Here is a 22525-nt window from a genome sequence, read left to right on the forward strand (position 1 = left end):
TTAAATTTTTAATGAAACTTCACTTTGTTCTTTTTTCCAACAAATGTTTTTAAATTAGTGAAATACCAAAGAAAACATGAGGAAGGGGACACAGGATGGAAACATAAAAAGCATAAATGGAATCCAAGAAGTTCTGTGGTAGACAACTAATAAATTTTCTTGACAAAGAAAAAATGAATAAACTATTTCATCATCTCATATTTCCCTAAAAGGGAAAAACACATAAGTTTTGTGTTGGGATAAGTAGCTAAGGCTTTTGTAGAGGGGGAAAGTGTTATGCGAAAATGAAAGTATCTCTAATGTCCATAGCACATAAAATATCTAAAAGTTACAAAATATTAAAGGACAAGAAGGTAAAAAATTTTAGTGCACATGTTGGCGGAAAGCAGAATTGTGGGATAAATGGTTGTATTACTGAAATAGAACTTGGTATATAAACTCACATTCCTTTCAAATTCAGTTTCTCAGGGGTTTGACTTCAGAGGCCTGAGCACTTTTGACATTATCTTTGTCTTTATTCTTCATTTGGATAAACACAGCTGCTAAAATTATACCTGAAAGAGAAAACTCAGGGTCAAACAGATGGGATCTTAAAATATACTGTCACATTCATTTATAAAGTAGTATCTTGGTAGGAAAAAATGACTCATACAACTTCGTTTTAGTTTGTGGTACAATAAAGTTTCGTTGTCCTGGTGAATAAGAGATTCTAGGCATTGGTTTTCTTAGATAAGTAAGTTTATCACTTATCTTATTGTCAGTAAGTATGTACTAAGTCCTAAGTCATATCTAAGCTAGTGGCTATCGCTGGGTCTCTATCAAGGAATATAGAACTTAATACCTGCACTACTCTGAAAACTAAGTGTGTAAGCATCTGACGATTTCCAAACTTTGTACATGCTCAGTAAATGTTGATTCTAGTCCTTCTCCTTCTCTAGAAAAAATAGTCCAATCAAACAACCAGAAAGCTGTTCAAAGATCTGTTCACCTACCCAAAGCCTACTTTCACTGTCTCCAGTCAAAATATCACATGTTGGGGGTGCTTTCCTCATGACTCCAGTTTGAGTAGACTACCTAACCTTTCATATTTCTCCTATCTTTAAACTCCTAGAAATTACATTGTACATTTTAGCACTAAATGTGTGTTAAAAATCAGAGACCAATATGGAAGAGGGAGCTGTTTTAAGGAAATTGACCTGGCAGTAAGTTCACATCACTAATCATCAGAGAAATGCAAATCAAAACCATAATTAGATATCACTTCACACATCATATAGGTTATTATCAAAAAGACAACAAATAACATGTGTTGGAAAGGATGTGGTGGAAAGGGAATACTCATGCACTGTTGGTAGAATTGTAAACTAGTGCAGGCACTGTAGAAAACAGTAAGGAGTTTCATCAAAAAAGCTAAAAATTTCTACTTCTGGGTATCTATCCAAAGAAGACAAAAACATGAATTCAAAAAGTTGTATGTACTCCTATATTCATTGAAGCATTCATAATAACTAAGATATGGAAGCAACAAAGGTGTGTATCAATAAATGAATGGAAAGAAAAGATGTAATAGACAGATAGATGAGAGAAAGAGAGACAGACAGACAGGCAGACAGACAGAAATATATAGATAGAGCTACTGATATATAGATATATATAGGTATACACACAACACACATACACAATGGAATATTACTTAGCCATTAAAAAAAATGAAATCTTGCCATTTGTGACAATATGAATGGACCTAGACTGTATTATACTAAGTGAAATAAGTCAGCCAGAGAAGGACAAATACGGTGTGATGTCACTTACATGTGGAATCTAATAAACAAACAAAAAAAGTGAACAAACAAGATAGAAACAGTCTCACAGATATAGAGAACAAACTAATGGTTGCCAAAAGGTAGAGGAATGGGTAGAAGAGCAAAAAAGGTGAAGAAGAATAAGAGGTATGAACTTACAACTGTAAAATAAGTCACAGGGATGTAATGTACAGCACCGGGAATATAATAAATAGTATTGTAATAATTTTTCATGGTGCAGATGGTTAATTGATTTATCACAGTGATCACTTTGTAAGGTACATAAATGTTGAATAACTATATCATACACATGAAACTCACATAATATTGTATGTGAACCAAACTTTAAAAAAAGATAAATAAAATAAAGGATATTGCATGGTCTTTATTCTATTGTTATTTTTAAAAGAATCTTGCAATAATCCCAACCCTATTTTGCAAAAAGTAATGATTAAAACTATAAGATCCTATGACTTCTATCTATATCTGCAAATTCATCCAATCTTTAACTTTCAATAAAATTATGGGATTGAATGGTCATACTAGAAAGCTGCTATTTGGTATACAAGCTCAAAAATCCCTTAAGATGGGAAGTCAAATAGAATAAAAAAAGGCATAGTGGTAGAAAAGAGTTTGGTAAGTAATGGAACCTCAAAAAGGTGTGCACCAGACTCTGGTCATCAGAGGGAAATGATGGTCACCATGCACATATTAGGATGGGTAATAGCCATGTGATGAAGGCCCTGCCATATCATAATAATGAGGATTTTGGATGAAAGAGTATAGGAAATGAGAACTCTGTTAGTGCTGTGAATCAGTGTCCAATGTGACAGATTGGGTCATTGCAGAAAAGACAGATGCTGAGAGAATAATTAAGAATACTTAGAATAATCCCAGCCCTTCTTTTAAAAAAGAAAAGATATTAAACTATGTAAACACCTACACTCCAATACACATGAATTGATGAAGTATCTATTTCCAATACTTAACTTGTGGTGAGAACAAAGGTTGAATGAGGGTAAGCACACATTTGAGGCACTGAATTGCTCATAAAAAAGCAGACAGCTAGATTGGGGACTCTGCTATCTAGCCAGGCCAAAGACTAAGGCAAATGAGGCCTTTAATGCAGTGGAATTATTTGGAAGCAATAAAGATTTATGGTCCACAGTCATGGAAATGTACAGAGAAACGTTCTGCAACATTTCAGGTATGTCAACATCTCTGGAAGGCTAACTTGTACCTATTCCAAAAATGATGGACTAGATCATAAGCTCTGTGAGTATAGGTTTTGTTATGTCTTTCCCATTATTATTCCCCATACCAAGCACAGTGCCTGCCTGATAGATAGCAAAGTCACAGCTATTGCATTTCTTTCTCTTTTATCATGTATGCTCAGTAACTAGGCATAAAATACAACCATTTATGCTTTAAAGCTCTGTATATTTCTCAAACTAACCAACAAGGCAATGATGGGTAGAGGGTGGTACTAAAGCAGGATTTCCCAACCAGGTAATCTATATTCTTGGTTATTGCCTCATTTACTATTTGAACAGCCACTAGACCAGTCCATGAAGCAGAACTTAGGTGAACTTATGTTTCTGAAGACCAGCACAGAAATCCTTGAATCTGAGATATTATACTCACCAATGACCAAAAACGTAGCCAGGAGTATGCCAACTGTCATGCCCACAGTGGGCATCCCAGGCTGGCGCCCTGCTGGCTGGAAGCACCGTTCTTCCACACAAGTGCAGAAAGTAACTGAAAAGCAAAACAGTATTTGGTAGGATAAATTTTTAAGCGAACATTTGCAGAACTCCATATCAAAGACTAGAATTCTTTCAAACTACCCATGGTGATAGACATTATCCCAAGTTGCCTACAGCAAAATACCTACCTGGTAAAAAAACAGTCCCTTCCATGGGTGGCCGACCACCATCATTGATGTGAACTGGGATATTATAAACTCTCTCCTCAAAGCCTGTGTGCTTGGTGGAAAGTCTGGCATGAGTTCCTGACAGAAAAGGAGTAAAATGAATGACATGGAACACAACTTCAGACCCCTGGATTTGCAGGGTTAAAGCTCATCTTTATATCATATACTAAGATTAACTGGGAAATGGTTAGGTATAAGTATGAGTTAAACTACCTAAACTTTCCTAAAATATCACCATGTACCTTCCTTCCATAATGTCAAAAAGGGTTAAAGCATTCTTTAAGTTCTCAATTCCTGATTTCTCTGTAAAAATGAATACTGAATACAGTCAATTATCATTATTAACAATAGTTATGTCCTATAAAATTGCCATGAACACTGAATTAGAAAAATAATTTAAAGAAATAATTGCTAAATTTTTCCCAAATTTAACAAAAACTAAATCCTCAATCCAAGAAGATCAGCAAATCTCAGAGAAAATCTTAAAAGCATCCAGAGGAAAAAAGACACATTACATTCAAGAGAACAAAAAAGAAGCAATATAATCCAGAACACAGTGGAGAAATATCTTTAAAGTACTGAAAAAAAAATCTCAATAAATTGAAAAGATTTCCAGTCAAATGTTTTCTGGTCACTATGGAATTAAATTAGAAATCAGTAACCAGAAAGATATAGGAAATACTAAAATATTTGGAAACTAAAAAATACACTTCTAAATAATCCATAGGTCACAAAAGAAACCTAAAGGAAAATTAGAAAGTATTTTGAACTGAGTGAAAATGAAAACACAATACATCTAACTTTGTGGAATGAAGTTAACGTGACACTAAGAGATAAATTTACATCAAATGCCTATGTTAACAAAGAAAAAATTCTTATAGCATAAGAAGAATAAAAGAAATAATAAATATCTGAGCAATGAAATGCAAAACAAAAACACAGTAAAGAAAAATCCATGAAACCAAAATTCTCTTTGAGAATATCAACAAAATTAATAACCTCTAGCAGACTGATCGGGGGAAAAAAAGATACATAATTTTCAATATCAGAATGAGATTATATCACTATATATTCTGCAGATATTAAAAGAATAATAAAATAATATTATATATAACTTGTGCCAATAAATTAGACAAATTAAATGAAATAGACAAATTATATGAAAGATACAAGCTAATAGCTCAACTGAAAAGGAATCCATAACTTGAATAGCCCTGTATCTATTAAAGAAGTTGTATATGTAGAAAAAATTTCCTAGAAAGAAAATCCCAGGTCCAGATGGCTTCACTGGTGAATTCTATCAAACTTTAAGGAAGAAATAAAAAGCAATTTTGCAAAACTCTTCCAGGTAACTGAAGAAGTAGCATACTTCCTAACTCATCCTATTAGGCCAGTATTACTCTGACTTACATCAAAACCAGACAAAGGCACTGTGAGAACAGAAAAATATAGACTGATATGCTTCATGGATATAGGTGAAAAAATTCTTAATTTTTATCATATTAAATCTAACAATAAAAAAATGGTAATATTTCACAACCAAGTAGGCTTTCTCTCAGGAACAGAAGACTAGTTTAAGATCTAGAAGTTAATTGATATAATTCACCAATTAACAGACAAAAAAACAAAACAAAACAAAACAAATCAACCACATAATCATCTAAATAGATGCAGAAAAAGCTCTTGAAAATTTTAGCACTCATTTTTATTTTTAAAAAAGCAAATAAACCTCTCAGCAAGTTAGGAATAGAAAATAAAGTCCTCAATATGGTAAAGGGTATTTATAGAGAACTGTACACCTAATGATGAAAGATGAATGCTTTCTCCTTGAGATCAAGAATAAGCCAAGTTATTTCTGCTCTCACATCCTTCATTAAACATTGTACTGAAGGTTTTAGCCAGTAATAAAGCAAGATGAAGAAATAAAAGGCATTCATATTGGAAAGGAAATAAAATTATTATTACTCACAAACATGATTGTCTATGTATGAAATTTATGGAATCTAAAAAGAGAGAGAACTAATAATGAGGTCATCAATGTTATAGGATACACAATCAATACATAAAAATCAATTATATTCCTATATTACATAAAAACTAAAAAATTTTAAATACCACTTAAAATACCATCAAAAATATAAAATGCTTAGGGAAAATTTTACAAGAACTATACACTTAAAATTAAAACACATTGCTCAGAGAAATTAAGGAAGTCCTAAATAAATGGAAATATCATGTTCATGGGTTAGAAGACTCTATTTTGTTAAGATGTCAATTCTCCCCCAGATTCAGCTATAGATTGATACAATCCCAATTACTATCTCCATAGGCTTTTTTTTTTTTTTGCTACAAATGGATAAGCTAAATTTTAAAATATATGTAGAAATGCAAAAGACCTACAATAGGTGAAATAATCTTGAAATAGAATGAAGTTGGAAAAAATTATACTACTTGATTTCAAGTCTTATTATAGAGCTACGGTAATCAAAACAGTGTAGTATTGGTATAAAGTTAGGCAAAGAGATCAATAAAAAGTAAAAGAAAATCCAGAAATGATCCATATATATGTGGTCAGTTGATTTTTGACAAAGCTGCCAAGACAATTCAATATGAAAAGTATATTTTCAATCAGCAATGTTCAATAGATAGCCATCTTTAAAATAATGAACCTTGACCTTTACCATGCACCATATACACAAATTAACTTGAAATATATCATAAAACTAAATGCAAAGCTAAAACTATAAAACACTTGGGGAAAAAAGTGGAAAATTTTAAGTGACCATGAGTTTGGCCAAAATTTCTTAAACATCACACACAAAAAAGTCACAAATTATGTAAGAAAAACGTAAGTCAGATATCATGAAAATTTTTTAATTTGCTCTTCAAAAGACTGTTACAAAATGAAAATTCAAGCCACAGACTAGGAGAAAATATTTATAAACATGTATCTGACAGTGAACTTGTATCAAGACTATACAAAGAATACTTATGACTCAACAATACAAGCCAAAGAGGCAATTTTTTTTAAATGGCACAATATTTGACTAGACACTTCACCAAAAAAGATATATGAATGGAAAATGAGCACATGTAAAGATTCTCAACACCTTTACTTACTAGAGAACTATAAATTAAAATCATTATGAAATACTACTACATACCCACAGGAATGGCTAAAATTGAAAAGACTGAGCATAGTGAGTATTGAGGAAAATGTTGAGCAACTAGAATTTTCATATGCTGGTGAGAATGTAAAATGTTACAAATGATCTGGAAAGCGATTTGACATTTTCTTAAAAATTTAACCATTTTCTAAAAATTTAACCATAAACTAACATATGATCCAGCCATTCTACTTCTATATATTTAACGAAGAAAATGAAAGCATATGCTCAAACAAAATATTTGTTCAGTGAATGTTCACAGCAGCTTTATATGTAATAGCAAAACTTGGAAGCAACCTAAATGACAATAAATAAGTGAATGGATAGCAAATTGTGATATAGTCATATAATGGAATGCTACTCCACCATAAAAAGAGATGAAGAATTGATACACACAACAACATGGATAAAACCCAAAATAAGTATGCTAAGTGAAATTAGCCAGACAAAAAAAAGTGTGTATTCTATTATTTTGTTTTGATAAAATTCTTGAAAATGCAAACTAACCTGTAGCACACAGAAAGCAGATCAGTGGTTACCTTATAGGGTAAGGGCAGGGTGAGCTGAAAATAGGAATTGCAACAAAACATAAAAAATTTTGATGGTGGTGAAAATATTCTTATATTGATTGTGTTGATGGCTTCAATAGTGTATACACATATAAATTTTAACAAATATGTGCTATTTATTGTATGTCAATTATACTTCTATAGAGCTGTTTTTAAAAAGCATTATGATATTTGCTTCTTGGCTGCCATTGGAAATTTTGCAATTGCTACTCATATTGTTCAGCTGAGGGGGATGCTGTATGTTAACAATCTTTCCTTTTTTCAAAGCCGAGGGCTTTTTCCTCTATGGAGAACTTCCCTCTGCAAGTTCCCAGAGCATGAACTGCCTTCCTGGAGCATGGAAGAAAGCCTTGTTTTGAATGCTGCAAGCACACCTAGGCTAATAAAAACTAATTTCACCATACATCCATTTTTTTGATGTACTTTTGACAACTTACCATTGATTTTGGAAACTTCCCAGTCTTTTTGTAAGCTTTCACTGCTAAGGGAAAATGTAAATTGGAGACCTCGAAATGACTGCTGATCATCATCGGTGGCCTCGAAAATGACACTTCCAGGTTTTCTGAGGGGATAGCAGAAGAATAAGCCTGTGTACTCCTTAACTAGCTTTGGGGGATTGTCATTCACATCAGTAAGAGTCAGGTGGAAATTCGCTGTGGAGCTCATGGAGGATCCACCTAAGGAATTAAGTGATTGAAACATGGTATCAACTCTCTCATTTCCTCTTAATAAGAAAGGAAATTTTCTTTTTTTTTTTAAAAAAAAATTATAATTTAAGTAGCTGAATATACTGAGGTAGTAGGAAGATAACAAAATTTTATAATCAGACCTGGTTTAATTTCCTGGTTAAAAAGTCTTAATAATTATGACGATGATAATAATAATAATAACAATTAAGGTTTATGTGCTAATATTTTCTATACATCACTTCAAATAAACTTTGATTTACTTTTACAGATGAGGATGAGAGAAGTGTGACTTGCCCAAGGTCACACAACAAGAGAGGCTTCTGACCCAGGAGGTCTGACCTTAGAACCTACACCCTAAATTGCTCCTCAATACTGAGGCATTTTCATTAAGTTTTCTAAGCTTAATTTCTTCAGTCGTAAAACAATTGGCTTTGTGAGGATCCCACATGTAGTGTTCTTAGAAAATAGCAAAAGGCTACAGAATAGTTCTTTACTATGGCACAGTGGTGAGCAAGCTACTTAACTGTTCGGTGCCTTGGTTTTCTCATCCATAAAATAAAGTCAATAATTATACCTACCCCATAGTGTTGTATGAGGAGTAAATTTTTACACTGAGTGCTTAAAATAGGGCTGTTAGTGCAACATGAATGCTGTCTACTCTCTTTCTCTCTGACCTCTATCACAGATACTATTTTTGCAATTTCTGCCTCCTACCGGCTTCAATTCTAGTAAACCCTGTTTTCTTGCTTTTCTTTTCAACTGTCTTCTATGTTCCTGACAACACTTAACCAAAGTAGGAAAAGCCACTGTGCTCCTGAGGTCATTTTACCTATTTGCATAATTTCAGGGTTAACAACTGCAAATGGAGCAGGGTTCTGAACTCTGGTTTTGGTTTATGAAACAACTAAATGTGAGAGGCCCTTAGGACACATCCAAAGTGAAGTGTTGACCTCCACAGTATATTGCAGTGGAATGCACAGCATGAAGGCCCAGCCAGAACATTCCTCCTGATTAATCGGGAGCTTTTAAATCAATAGTTAAATGTATACAATGTGATAGTGGAATGTGCTTAACTAGAAGCAATCAAGAAAGAGAGTCAGGGCCTCACCCACTTTGGCTAACCTGTCCACTCATATGTTCGTTGCAAATTCAACACACATTTCCTCATTTCTACCCTCATTGGTTTCACCTGACTACAGTATTTTTGTTTTTATTAATCTTTTCACAAGCAGGGAACATTTTTATGATTCTCATCTATTGGAATGTTCCCTATTCCAGCTCTCAACTCGGCCTCACATTTTAAAAGTTTATTTTTAGTCTAAAACTCTATTTCTTTAGTCATAATTTGTTCAATTCTCATTTTTTGGTAAACCAGGCAGATATATTTACTATCTAACTAGAGGCTCTAATCAGGATAAGATCAATGGAATTCCTATTCTAAGTTGGAGAATTCGGTTTAAATGACAAGAACCATCCTTACTATTTCTGTGAGTTTATTTTTATTTTAATTTTTTAAAGTCCCTGGAACTCCACACTCAGAACCAGTGGGTAATATAAATCACCACAACTGAATTAAATGAGTTGTAAAGATTACATCAGGACAATTCAAACATTCTTGGCTTATCTAAATATTGTCTTTCCTTTTCAAAGTTCACTCTATTTCATCAAAACAGATATCCAGGGCCACCCAAACCCGTAAATCAGAAACTCCAGGAGTAACTAGGGTCCATACTGAATAAGCTCCCCAGGCAATTCTGGCACATATCAAAATCGAGAACATTGCATATAACATTTTGTTTCAAGAAAGACAAAACCTGAGGTGCTACAATTTAAGACCGAAGGAGCAAGTAATGGTCTAGGTGAGCAGGGCAGTAGTTTGACCCTGCTCTCAGGAGAAACCTCCAACCATTTTGGAGAAGGCAGTAGTTTGGTGGGCACACAGGAACCTTCCTAGAGCTGCAGTCCCTATAGGAAACCACAGAGTGAGCAGTATCCACGAAGCCGAGCCAGCTTGCAGGTGCAACCTTGCCTGCAGGAGCCCTGCTTGGGGAACGTGTGGTTCTCATCTTGAACAAAACAAAGAAGCACTTTCTTCCACTCCTGTACCCTCTTGTTCTTCCACTATAAGATTTGACCCAGTGAACCTTCCCACTCACCTTCCCCTCTCTTCCATTTCTATTGATGTATCCCCTAATAATTTATGTTACTTTTTTTTGCTCACCTACTTCAGTTGCCACCACTTGTACCCGATACAGACTTTCAGCTTCCCTGTCCAGCGGAGCCACACTAAATATCTCTCCAGTGACAGGGTCAATTTTAAGCCAACCTCTCGTGTCACCTCTCAGTGAATAACTTCATAAGGTGAAAAGAACAAAAGAAAGCCCACATTATTCTGCATGAAAATGTGAAGATAGTTTATGCATCACTATATCAGCACTATCCCTTGCATATTATTTACAGCATAAAAGATCATTATTTAGTATTATTAATGTTTTATTTGCATAACATCTATCTTCAAAAGGAGGACTATCTTTACAGAGTGGTAGCTGTACTTGTTTTATTAGAAAAAGTATAGTCACAAACTCTAGGGGAAAAAGTTAAACTTTTCTGGCAATCAAAGAATTTCAATGAAAACAACCTGGAAATATCTTTTAAAACTTATTAGCAACCCACCCCTCTAAGAAAACTTGAACAACCGTTGTGTGAATGAATGGATATTCTGAGGTTGCTGGTGGCTCAGTGAATTCTCTCATGCAACAAACATCTATTGAGTGCTCAACAAATATCAGGCAGTGGACCAAGAGAGGAGATTGCAAAAGGGGGCTCTTAGGCCCATGGAGGAGTCTGATACAGAAATGATAATTTCAATAAAATGTGGTGAATACCATGGAAGGGGCCTCATGGAATCCCAGAAAAGTTCACAGAAATAAGAGCAGTCTTCCTGAAAGAGTAGATGTTAATTTAACTAAGGTCAGAAAAAGGAGGTGGCTTCAAGCAGGAGATGCATAAGCTAAGGCTGAGAGGCTGAGGATGAGCTTGCAGGTGTAGGGGAGTCAGACTTTCCAGCAGTGTTGGGAATAAATGGGAAGCAGTGAATGGGAACGATGAAGTCCCAGAGACTGGAAAGAGCCAAATCATGAGAAGAAGTTAGCAGCCATGGAATGATATTAAGCAGGAAGGTGCCCTAGTCAGTTTTGTGTTTTCAGTGGAACTCATTGGCAGGTGTGTGAAAGATGAATTTGCGAGAGACAAGACTAGAACCACATGAAAAAACAATTGAAAAGGCCTTTTTTGAAACAACACATCATAGTCATAAGGATGTCCATATCTTTAGGCCAAAGAATTTCACCTCCGGAAATTTTCCCCACACAAAAACAATTTAATAGAAGTTACAGGAGAATCACAGGTATACATATAGTCAAAATATTTTATATAATAAATACTGAAAACAACATACATGTGCAGGAAGAAGGTGATGATTAAAAAGTTATGATGTATTAATTCATCAAATTAATTTTTCCCAATGTTAGTATATTCTATATGCCAAGTGCTATATTAGGCATGTGTACAGGTGATGAACAAGAAATTCTGTGTAATCAGAATTTCATCCTGAGTGAGATGAGAACCCTTCAGAGGATTTTCAGAGGAGTCATATGATCTGATTTGCTTTTTTAAAGGACCACTCTGTGGCGAATAGATTTAGGGTGAGGTGGAAGAGTGGCACAGGGGCAAGGATGAATCCAGAAAAGAGATGTAGCCTGAACCATGGCAGAAGTGGTGATAAGCACTTGTATTCTGGATGTATTTCAATGAAAAACATCTCTAATATTTGCTGGTGAATTAGATTAGGATCCATTGGTTGCTGATGGATTATAAGTTTACAAAGCTGAGAGAAAGAGAACAATTAACTTACTCAGGCCAAAAACTTTGGAATCATCTCCATTTTTAACTAATGTATTACTAGCATCTGAACTACTAATTGTTCCTCATTCTTAAAGCGCTTTCTTCATTTGGACTTCTCTTACAGGGCACTTCCCTTTTCAGACTTCTTCCTCATCTTCTCAATCTCAACTTAATAGTGTATATATATATCTTTTCTTTGATCTATCTGAGAAATTCTCTTAAATGCCTTTGTTTTCTTCACTCATAACTCAAATTTTTATTCACTTATCTTTGACTAATGACAAGTCAAATGCTATTTTTAATAGCATTGTCGCAAAGGAGGAAGAAACATTTATTAAACATAAATGGTTATAAAATTATAAACATTTGTGCCCCATCATAATTGGTGGCTCTAATGTAGCATATCTACACTAAACCACACAGTAAGTCTCCCATGGTTTTTCCTCTCTTATGTTTGTCTTTATAAAACTAGAGAAGTAAACAAAAAGAGTTAAACAGTAGGTAAGAACTTTACTCTTTAACAATCAGAAAAAGGTCTTAGCACTGATTCCAAGTACCTAAATGACAGCTCATTGGAGGCAAGATTCCCCTCAAATGTTTAGAGAAACTTAAGGAATTACCATTCCTAACCACATACATTGTTTTAAATCATGCTGAAATAGTTGCCATGCCTTAGACAGTAGGGCTAATGTTATACAATAGACGCAAAAGATGTGGGTTCAAGTCTTACTATGTGCTCATTAACTATGTGATTCTACAGAGGTTAGAAATATTGACAGATATAGATATATACATGTATGTATGTGTATATATATATATACATATATGTATATATTTGGGGCAAATTAATTATCATTGTACTTTTTAAGAAAAATCTGTGTTGGTCCTATTGTACTGGAAGAAAAATGATTGAGAATTGCTAAAGTGGAAATATTAATACATTTTGTTTAATCACCTCAGCCTGAGCATGAGCCTCCCCAGGGGTGGGCCCTGGAATGAGTCTTGTTGCCCCAGACCTACTCTCTGGAATACCAAGGGACCTACCTATATACTCTACATTCAGAAGATTCCCTTATCCCTGCCGAGTCTGCCCAGTTGGGCTTTTGCTTCATTCTCTGTTTAGAACTCCAGTCTGCCTTAGAGTTGGGCTGGAACTCTTCTCCAAACCCCAGCCCCTGCCTGGGACTGTTTCAGACACAAGGAGGTCTCTAGATCCCATCTCCTGAATTCATCAGCTCTCAGTAGAACCTGTAGTGAGTGGGCCAGAATGGAATCTAACATGCTTACAACTTGCCTGAGCCTGAATCTCCCCACCCTCTACCCACACCACCCTTCCATCACCATCTTCCACCTCTACCGTCAAGAACCAAGGAACTGCTGCCTGCAAGAATCAAGGTCAAGTTCACCATGTGTACTGGCATTGAGTTTCAGACCACTGGCTGCTCTCTTAGAGGAGAACCCTGGAGTCAAGCCAGCTCCTCTGCCCCTCCCAGCCCTTCCTCCTCCCCACAGGCCTTGGTCACTGCACAGCCAGGCCTGCCCAGCCCTCTCTCTTCTACCTTATATCCAGACCTTCCGGATCTTTGGCAGTCACGTTGCCCACTTTTGTGCCTACAGCCACACCTTCACTGACTTTTGCTTGGAATACTTGTTGGGAAAATTGGGGTGCTTCATCCACATTTGTTACAAAAAGACTGAACGTGGCAAAAGATCTGGCATCATACTCTACACCAGGCACCAGAGGCTCAGGATTTTCCGCATGGAACAAAATGTTGTGAATGAATGCTGTTTCAAAATCAAGAGGCTGTGTAAGGCAAAAAAGAGATACAATTAATTTGGGGATGACAGCTCCCTTAAAAGATTTATTCCCTAGACTCCTTTAAAAAACTCTTTTACAAAGCAACAGTTCTCAATTCAGTGTCAACAAAAACCTACTTTCCAGAATAGTAATAGAACCATGAAAAAGTCTGTGCTGCAGGATTTACCAGAGCTTTTAACATGCTAATATGCTTTTGACTCTCCTAGAAGAGGAAAAAAATGCAGCACTCCTGAAATTTATTTAACCCTGGAATAGTTCATTAAACAGAAATTTATTGATTCTCTCAAAAATAAAGGTCAGAATTAAGATAATGCTGAACATTTAAGTTTATCATCTGTTGGGTGCTATGTTAAGAGCGATATACATATTTTCACATTTACTCTTCCAACATCCTTATGAAGAAGTTGCTATTATTTCACCCATTTTTATAGATCAGAAAACTGAAGCCTGAGAGGTTACATCATTTGGTCAAGGTTATAGAGCTAGTAAGGACATCACCAAGCCTCAACAGAAATAATTTCCTGAGAGAAGCAAGAGCCTGGAGTCAAGTTTTCAGCTCTGCCATCACTGGGGTACCTGACCATATCTTGCTGTGGGCCTGAACCTCATCCATAGAGTGGGACCTATTCCTTATTCCTCAGAATCAATGTGAAAAGCAAAGGAGAGCATCTGCAGAAGTGCTTCATAAAGTGAAATGGGCTACCTTTGTGGGGTATGGGCTTCTTGGTGAATTTTACAAATTACACATTTGTAATTCAGATGAGCAGTTGCTGACAGAATTGTGATTAAGAGACTTGGTTTATAGCCATGAGACCAACGCATAGGCAACAAAAGCAAAAATATACCAGTGAGACTATATCAAACTAAAAAGTTTCTGCACAATAAAGAAAAGAATCAGCAGCATGAAAAGGCAACGTAGGAATGGGGGAAAAAAATTTGCAAATCACATATCTGATAAGGGGCTAATACCCAAAGTATATAAGATATTCCTACAATTTAATGGCAAAAAATAAATAACCTGATTTTAAAATGAGCAAAAGACTTGAATATAAATTTATTTTTTCCAAAGAAGACAAACAACAAGCCTACAAGTATATTAAAAGATGCTCAACATCACTAATCGTCAGAGAAATGCAAAAAAAAAACCCCACACCTGTTAGGATGACCATTATAATTTTTTTTAAAAGAAAGAAATAACAAGTATTGGTAGAGAAATTGAAACCCTTGTGTACTGTTGGTGGGAATGAAAAATGGTGCAACAGACATGGAAAACAGCATGGGGGTTTCTCAGAAAATTAAAACTAGAACTACTCTATGATCCAGCAATCCTTTTTCTGTGTGTTTATGCAAAAGAATTGAAAACAATATTTTTACTCTCATGTTTATTGCAGCATTATTCACAATTGCAACCAAAATGTCCACTGACACAAGAAAGGGTAAAGAAAATGTGACGTATACATACAATAGAAACTTGTGTAGCCTAAAAAAAAAAAAAAAGAAATCTTGTCATATCCTACAACACAGGAAAACCTTGAGGACATTATGCTAATTGAAATAAGCTAGTCACAGAAGAACAAATATTGTGTGACTCCACTTAAGGTTCATAGAGCAGTCAAAAGCATAGAAACAGAAAGTAGAATGGTGGTTGCCAGGAGCTGGAGGGAGGATAAAATGGAGAGTTGTTTATTCAAAGGGCGTAGAGTTTTTATTCATGCAAGATGAAAGAGTTCTGGAGATCTGCTATGCAACAATGTACATATAGTTAACAATACTGTAAATTTTATATTATTTTTTTTACTACAATTTAAAAGCATACCTTAGTTTAAACACTTAAATGATTAACATGATAATTTAGAAGCAACAGTATTCCCCTGATAGCTTAATGAATAGGGAATTAAAAGTAAGCCTAAGTCATACACAAGAAACCATATTATAAGTCTAATTTATTTAAAACACTAAAAACAATATAAATACACACATCTTTCGTAGTAAATACACACATCCTAGGGGCAATTGGCTAACATTTGGTGTAACCTAATGAAGAATCCATACCTCAGGGGTGGTTGTTGCTTAGTATTTGAAAGATCTTACTCAGAGATCCCTCTCCAGAGGCAGCTACTACAGGCCTTGAGCTAGCACTATATAAAGCAGCACTAGAAAGTTTGTTAACTGGCAAAGTGATCTTACAAAGAGATATTGTGATATTAGTGGTATTCAAGACATGCAGTTTGGTTAAAAATATAGTATATCACTAGGTCATCACATGAACAAGAGTGTAAGTATCTGGCTAGTCCAGCAGCTTATTCCTTTCTGGGTTCCAGGACTCCTGTCCTGTTCTGCTTAGAATCACCTTTCTATGAACAGTCAGATGAATCCTTTCCCTAGAGTTCTGTTATCACAGTGTCTGAGGGACACAGAGCTAGGACTTCACAGGCCTAAAGCACAAGTTAGATGACTCTTTTCTGTGCTTGCTTGTTAACAATTGTGTATGGGACAAAAGTCAATAATTTATTTAGTCAATCAGTATTTATTAAATCTCTACTATGTGCCAGGCAATATTCTAGACACTTGGAAAGCAGCCACAAACAAAATAAGGATATGACAAAGATTTTGGTCAGAGGCTCGCTCCATTGTAATATACTGCCTCAAGGTTGTGTAGGAGGATACTTGAAGTTCTAATCTACCACTAATAATCAGGGTTACCAACATCTCCCTAAAGGTGCCCATTAACCACAAATGGTCAAATCAACTTGTTTCCCAACAAGCCACCATGAAAAAATGTTGACGTGAGAATCATTCGTACTGGAATGGACAGGCCTCAAACTTCTCATAGACCCTTAAGAGAGCTCTGATCCTTGGGGAGGATGGGAGATATGCTGTCTGCAATACCCACTGCAAACTCTGAAAAATGCCCATTCCTTTATCATTTCTTTCTATAGTTCTTTTTCTCCACGTAGACAGCATGAATGGAAACGTCAGTTGTAATGGAAATGTCAGACTGACACAAAATGCTAATGATTTGAGTTGGTCCACACACAAACCTCACTGGTAAAACCCAGTGAGGCCTTCTGTTGGAAGCAGAGTAGATGGTAGATAATGGGATCAGGATTCTGACACTGTTCTTGGGCTTGTTTCACCACTAGCACTCTTCTCCTGGTGCTTCCATTGCCTATGAAATTATTTTATTTTGTCTTCAAAAGCCTGTACTTCAGCTTTCCTTTATTGTAGTTCAAAACTTTCCTCCAGAGTCTTTGTTTTTCTTTTTTTCTTTTTTGTAGCCTTCAGCACAAAAAATAATATACTGCAAACCTTCAGCATGGTCATAAGTAAATTAATCAACAGAAAAACCAAATTCCATTAAAAGGCTATTTACCTTTTTAATCATGACATATCCAGCATTGGTTTGGGGATCTGTCTCAATCCCTAGTCGCCCTTCATTGTCTCCCTGTATAATACGATACAGGATTTTAGAACTCCCAGTAAATGGCTCATCATCATCAGTGGCCTGGATGGTTAAGATGACAGACCCAACAACTGCGTCTTCAGAGAGAGTTAGGTTTCCATACTAAGAAGGAAACAGGGGAAGGAAATGATGAGAATGTGCATTGTCATCCAGCATAATTGCCAAGAGCTAACTTGTCTCTTTGGTTTCAGAATGGACACAAGTCAGAGTTTGCATCAATACTTACCAAGCCTGCTCTTCTTATTGATGAATATTTTGCAGTTGATTTTGACATCAGTCACACTCATAGACTGATATCCACTGTACCAAGAAATACAACATCTCAGAGAGCTACTAGATATTTTAGGATTCTAAAAGAGACCCTCCCTCCCACATCCAATAATAATTATTGTAATTATTATACTAGTGATGATATAAATTGACACTATGTATTGAGTACTTACAATGTGGCAGGTACTTTACATACATTATTTTAATAAATCCATAATCAACCAAGAAGTAGTAGTTGAGAGCCTGAACTTTATAGCCAAATGGCCTGGGTATGAATTCTAGGCTTGTCACTTATTAGCTGGGTGACTTAAAGCAAGTTACCTAATGTCTTTAAGTCTCAGTTTCTTCATCTGTCTAATGGTGGTAATAAAAATAGAACTACTCATGTATTCTGTGAGGATAGAAAGATAATGCGTGTAAAGCTTCTGAGTGCCTGGTACACAGTATGTACTCAATAAAGATAAGCAACAAGCCCTACTAAGTAGTTATATTATCTTCTCGATTTAACAGAGGAACAAAGAACTGGAGAGGTAAAACCTACTCAAGATCATATAGAATTGAGATTCAAACCCATATTTGTCCAACTTCAAAGCCTGCACTCTTAATCACTGGCCTAGACTGTATCCCATCCTCCACTCTCCCCACTGAAAATCTCCCAGATCATCTCTCTGGAAATCACAATTTTAAAGATGAAAACAGCCAGAGTCCAGGAGAGGACCACAGCAGTGAAAGCAGCAGACTCACTTTCTAGAGCCCAGTTTGCATTTCCAAGCTCTGAGACTTCCAAAGCAGGATTCTCATGCTCAATCTAAAACCACTGTCTAGATGTAATGCAAGGAAATCACAACACAAAGATGGGATCATGGAGGCTGAGAAGAAAATGGTTCTGCCTCATGTTTGTTTAGCCTCAGTGCCTGTTACACAAGTTACATTCAGTCACTCATACCTCTTATCACCCCAAAACCTCTCATAAATCATCTTCTCTTCTTTGTCATAGCCTTGTCCTTATTTTGATTTGTGAACATCCTTACAGAGCTCTGTCTCATAACTGACTTCTAACATGACATAACAATCTAGTCAAACGGGCTTCTCTCTGCTCCAGAATAAATAAATGGAGACACCCCTTCCAAGGAGTAGTGGTAAAACTGCCCCTAGTTTAAAGCCTTCATCAACAATAAGTAAACATTTTTCTTGATGTCCTCAACTGATCTTTTTTCTCCTGCTTTTTCTGCCCATGTTCCTAATTTTTGCAAATGTCTTGAACACATTTTACTTTGGCTTAAGCCAGAGATTAGTTTTTTCTTCTCTTACCCAATTATTGCAAAATGAGTTTACTAAAAATGCTTATTTGAGACCTACCAGTAATCTATTTATTGTCCTATTACACACAAAATATATAATGACAAACTGCAAGTATCCATTAAACTCCTTTCAATTTGACAAAGATTGTGGTTGCAGTTTTTAAGCAGCCCTTAGAATAAATGAACAGTTGGCAGTTTATAAACAGATGTTCCCAGATACTACAACAGTTCCTTGAAGATTTCCACTGAAAAAGGTGTCTGCATTTGTTACCAGTGCATTGACTAAGGCTACCTGTGAAGTCTGGCATTTTTCCTAACTACTGTCTGTGTCTTTATTCCAGAGTCAGGGGCAAGTAATATGAACAAAGTAAAGAAAAAACAACAGATGACAACTACTCACATCTGATTTTTCAAAGACAGGAATCTGATCATTTATATCAATAACGTTGACTTGCACATGACAGAGGGTCTTGAAATCTGAAAATCAAAGTCACGTCACAAAAATTTTCACTGAAAAATTATGCATTAAAATTAGATACCTGCAAGAAAATATTGGCCAGTGAAGTGACAGCCATAGTCACAATTTTGCCATTGATCTGCAATTTATATGGAAACGGTGTCCTCTGTTCCCCACTTGTACCTACAAGCAGGTCACCATGGGGAGGCCGAAAGAAGTCCTGAATACAGTTTCCCTGGGCTTCCTATAGCCCACCACCTTCCCCTTCTGGAGTAAGGTTCGTTTTTGAGCAAGACTGCTCCTTTTCTGTGAAGCAATCTCTTTTTTCTAACTAGAGAAACTTAAATAGCCTTCAAAGCCCAGTGTGAAACTATTATTTCAGAAAGCCTTCCCTGAGCATCCCAGGTGGCTTTTTTCTTCTCTGAACATCCCAGCATCTCCTCTGCTCCCTATGGAGGGAAGGTTTGGGGTGCCTATTTCCTCCCCTTCAAGTGAAGAAGAGAGTGGTACAATTAGTCCCCTTCAAAAGGCTTTATTGCCCAGTCTGCTGGAGGCAAAAGTGGGGAAGAGGTGGCTCATGGAACCCTGGGGAAATGACACAGGCTTTAAGGGATGGGTTTGACAATCCAAAGTCCTACTCAGAGACAGCAGATTCAACCTAGTTTTAAGATGAACATGGGGTGTGGGCGAGAATGGAGAGCTCAGGGAAATATCCAGAATAAGAAACAACATGACAGGTTCTTTGTTTGGGTCACCATTATTCTAATAACCACGATGTACTATACATAAAGATTAAGAATCTGGGTTCTAAGAGGTGATATCTCACTGATGTTTTAATTTGCATTTCTCTGGTAATTAGTGACACTGAGTATCTTCTCATATACCTATTGGCCATCTGTATGCCCTCTTTGGAGAAATATCTATTCAGGTCCTCTGCCCATTTTTCAATTGTATTGTTTTGTTTTGTTTTGTTTTGGTGTTGAGTTGTATGAGTTCTTTATAAATTTTGGATATTAACCCCTTATCAGACATATAATTGACATATCTTCTCTCATTCAGTAGGTTTTCTTTTCATTTTGTTACAGTTTCTTTTGCTGTGCAAAAGCTTTTTATTTGATGTAGTCCCATTTTTTACTTTTTCCTTTTGTATCCGTTGCCTGAGGAGATATATCAGAAAAAATATTATTAAGAGCAATGTCAGACAGTTTACTGCCTATGTTTTTTTCTAGGAGTTTAATGGTTTCAGATATTACATTTAAGTCTTTAATTCATTTTTAGTTTATTCTCATATATGGTGTAATGAAGTGGTCCAGTTTCTTTTTTTTTTCTTTTTTCTTTTTTTTTTTGCATATATCTGTCCAGTTTTCCAAACATCTTTTATTGAATAGACTTTCTTTATCCCATTATAATTCTTACCTCCTTTGCCCTAGATTAATTGACCATATAGGTGTGTGCTTATTTCTTGGCTCTATTCTGTTAGAATGGCTATCATCAATAAATCAACAAATGACAAGTGTTGGTGAGGATGTGGAGAAAAGCAAACCCTCGTACACTGTTGGTGAGACTGTAAGTTGGTGTAGTCACTATGGAAAACAGTTTGGGGGTTCCTCCAAAATTAAAACTAGAACTACCTTATGACCCAGCAATCCCTCTTCTGGGTATTTATTCAAAGAAATCCAAAACACTAATTCAAAAAGATAGATGCACCCCTGCATTTACTGCAGTATTATTTACAATAGCCAAGATATGGAAGCAACCTAAGTGCTCATCAATAGAGGATTGGATAAAGAAGTTATGGTACATTTATACAATGGAATATTAGTCAGCCATAAAAAGTACTTGGCCATAAAACACATTGCAATCCTCCCATTAGCAACAACATGGATGGACCTAAGTGAAATAAGTCAGACAGAGAAAGACAAATACCATATGATCTCACTTATATGTAGAATCTAAAAAAACAAAACAAACAAAACAGAAAGAGACTCATAAATACAGGGAACAAACTGATAGATTAGGGGGGCTGGGGAATAAATGAAAAAGGTAAATGGATTAAAAAGTACAAATTGGTAGTTACAAAATAGTCGTTGGTGTGTAAAGCATAGGGAATATAGTCAATAATATTTTAATAACTATGTATAGTACCAGGTGAGTACTAGACTAATTGGGGAGGAGCACTTTGTAAATCATATATAAATGTCTAACCACTATGCTGTATACCTGAAACTAATATAATATTAAATGTCAACTATAATTGAAAAATTAAAATTAAAAAAAAGAACTGAGGTTCTCGAAATAATACAAATTGTTAGCATTCTCTAGGTACCAGGCACTGTATTGAGTGCTTTACCTGTATTATTTCACCTTCATACTGTCTTGATGAAGTAGGTACTGTTATCATTGTCATTTAGTTCACAAATGAGGAAGCCAAGGGATAGGGATGTTAGGTAACCTGACCAAGGTCACACAACTAACTAGTGATGGAGCATAACTCAAATCTTTGTGCTCCCTTTCTCCTCTCCATCCACTTCCCACCCTCTACTCTGTATTGTGTCTAGGAGGCCTACCTTATAAACTTCATCATTGAGCACTCTGGTCCCTCTGGGTAATAGGTGAGTTCTGCCAGTGGTAGCACTGGCAGGAGATGTGAGGAAGAGCAGGAGGAGAGAGGTCTGGTATAGTTCCACACTGCCAGCAGCCTTGTCTATAGACACAGGCACAGGACTTGCTACTTCAGATAATGCTCCCTTCCCTCAACTCTTCACATCTTATGGTAGGAAGGGCCATTCATTGTGCTTCATACCTCTTGTTGGTTTCCCTTCATCTTGCCCACAACCCTCATGAATAATCCCTTCTTAAAACTTTGTTACTCCTTTTGAGGAGGGTCATCTATTTCCTTCTGGGGCCCTAAAGACTATACTCAGGCAGTCTTACACCGTAGATCATGCTCAATGCCTGGTACCTGAGGCCAGGCATGTAACCTAATAATAATCAAAGTATAAATAAGTGCATGTTGATTAAAGCTGAAGCCAGTCCCAAAACATTTGTAAACAACAAGAATGACAGAAGATTGGTAGTAGGGGCAGAGGGTGGTGTCCTAGGACCTGCACACTGGCTCCCTTCTCTGTACAAACCTCCTCTGGGCCATCAGG

At 36.0% G+C, this 22525-nt stretch overlaps 1 protein-coding gene across 1 annotated transcript in view; it reads right to left on the bottom strand.

The window, feature by feature from the left end:
• Positions 1 to 456: 456 nt before the first annotated feature.
• CDH17 (cadherin 17) overlaps positions 457 to 22525 on the bottom strand; it is a 44705-nt gene continuing 22636 nt past the window's right edge. Inside the window, exons 10-17 of the mRNA XM_006906814.1 lie at positions 19317 to 19393; positions 17256 to 17447; positions 13623 to 13867; positions 10382 to 10512; positions 7909 to 8148; positions 3697 to 3813; positions 3447 to 3560; positions 457 to 554 (exon numbers count right to left, since the gene is read on the bottom strand). Coding sequence (XP_006906876.1) covers positions 457 to 554; positions 3447 to 3560; positions 3697 to 3813; positions 7909 to 8148; positions 10382 to 10512; positions 13623 to 13867; positions 17256 to 17447; positions 19317 to 19393 — 1214 coding nt within the window. The remainder of the gene's footprint in view (positions 555 to 3446; positions 3561 to 3696; positions 3814 to 7908; positions 8149 to 10381; positions 10513 to 13622; positions 13868 to 17255; positions 17448 to 19316; positions 19394 to 22525) is intronic.

The sequence above is a fragment of the Pteropus alecto genome, unplaced genomic scaffold (assembly GCF_000325575.1).
Source record: "Pteropus alecto unplaced genomic scaffold, ASM32557v1 scaffold51, whole genome shotgun sequence".
Lineage (NCBI taxonomy): Eukaryota > Metazoa > Chordata > Mammalia > Chiroptera > Pteropodidae > Pteropus > Pteropus alecto.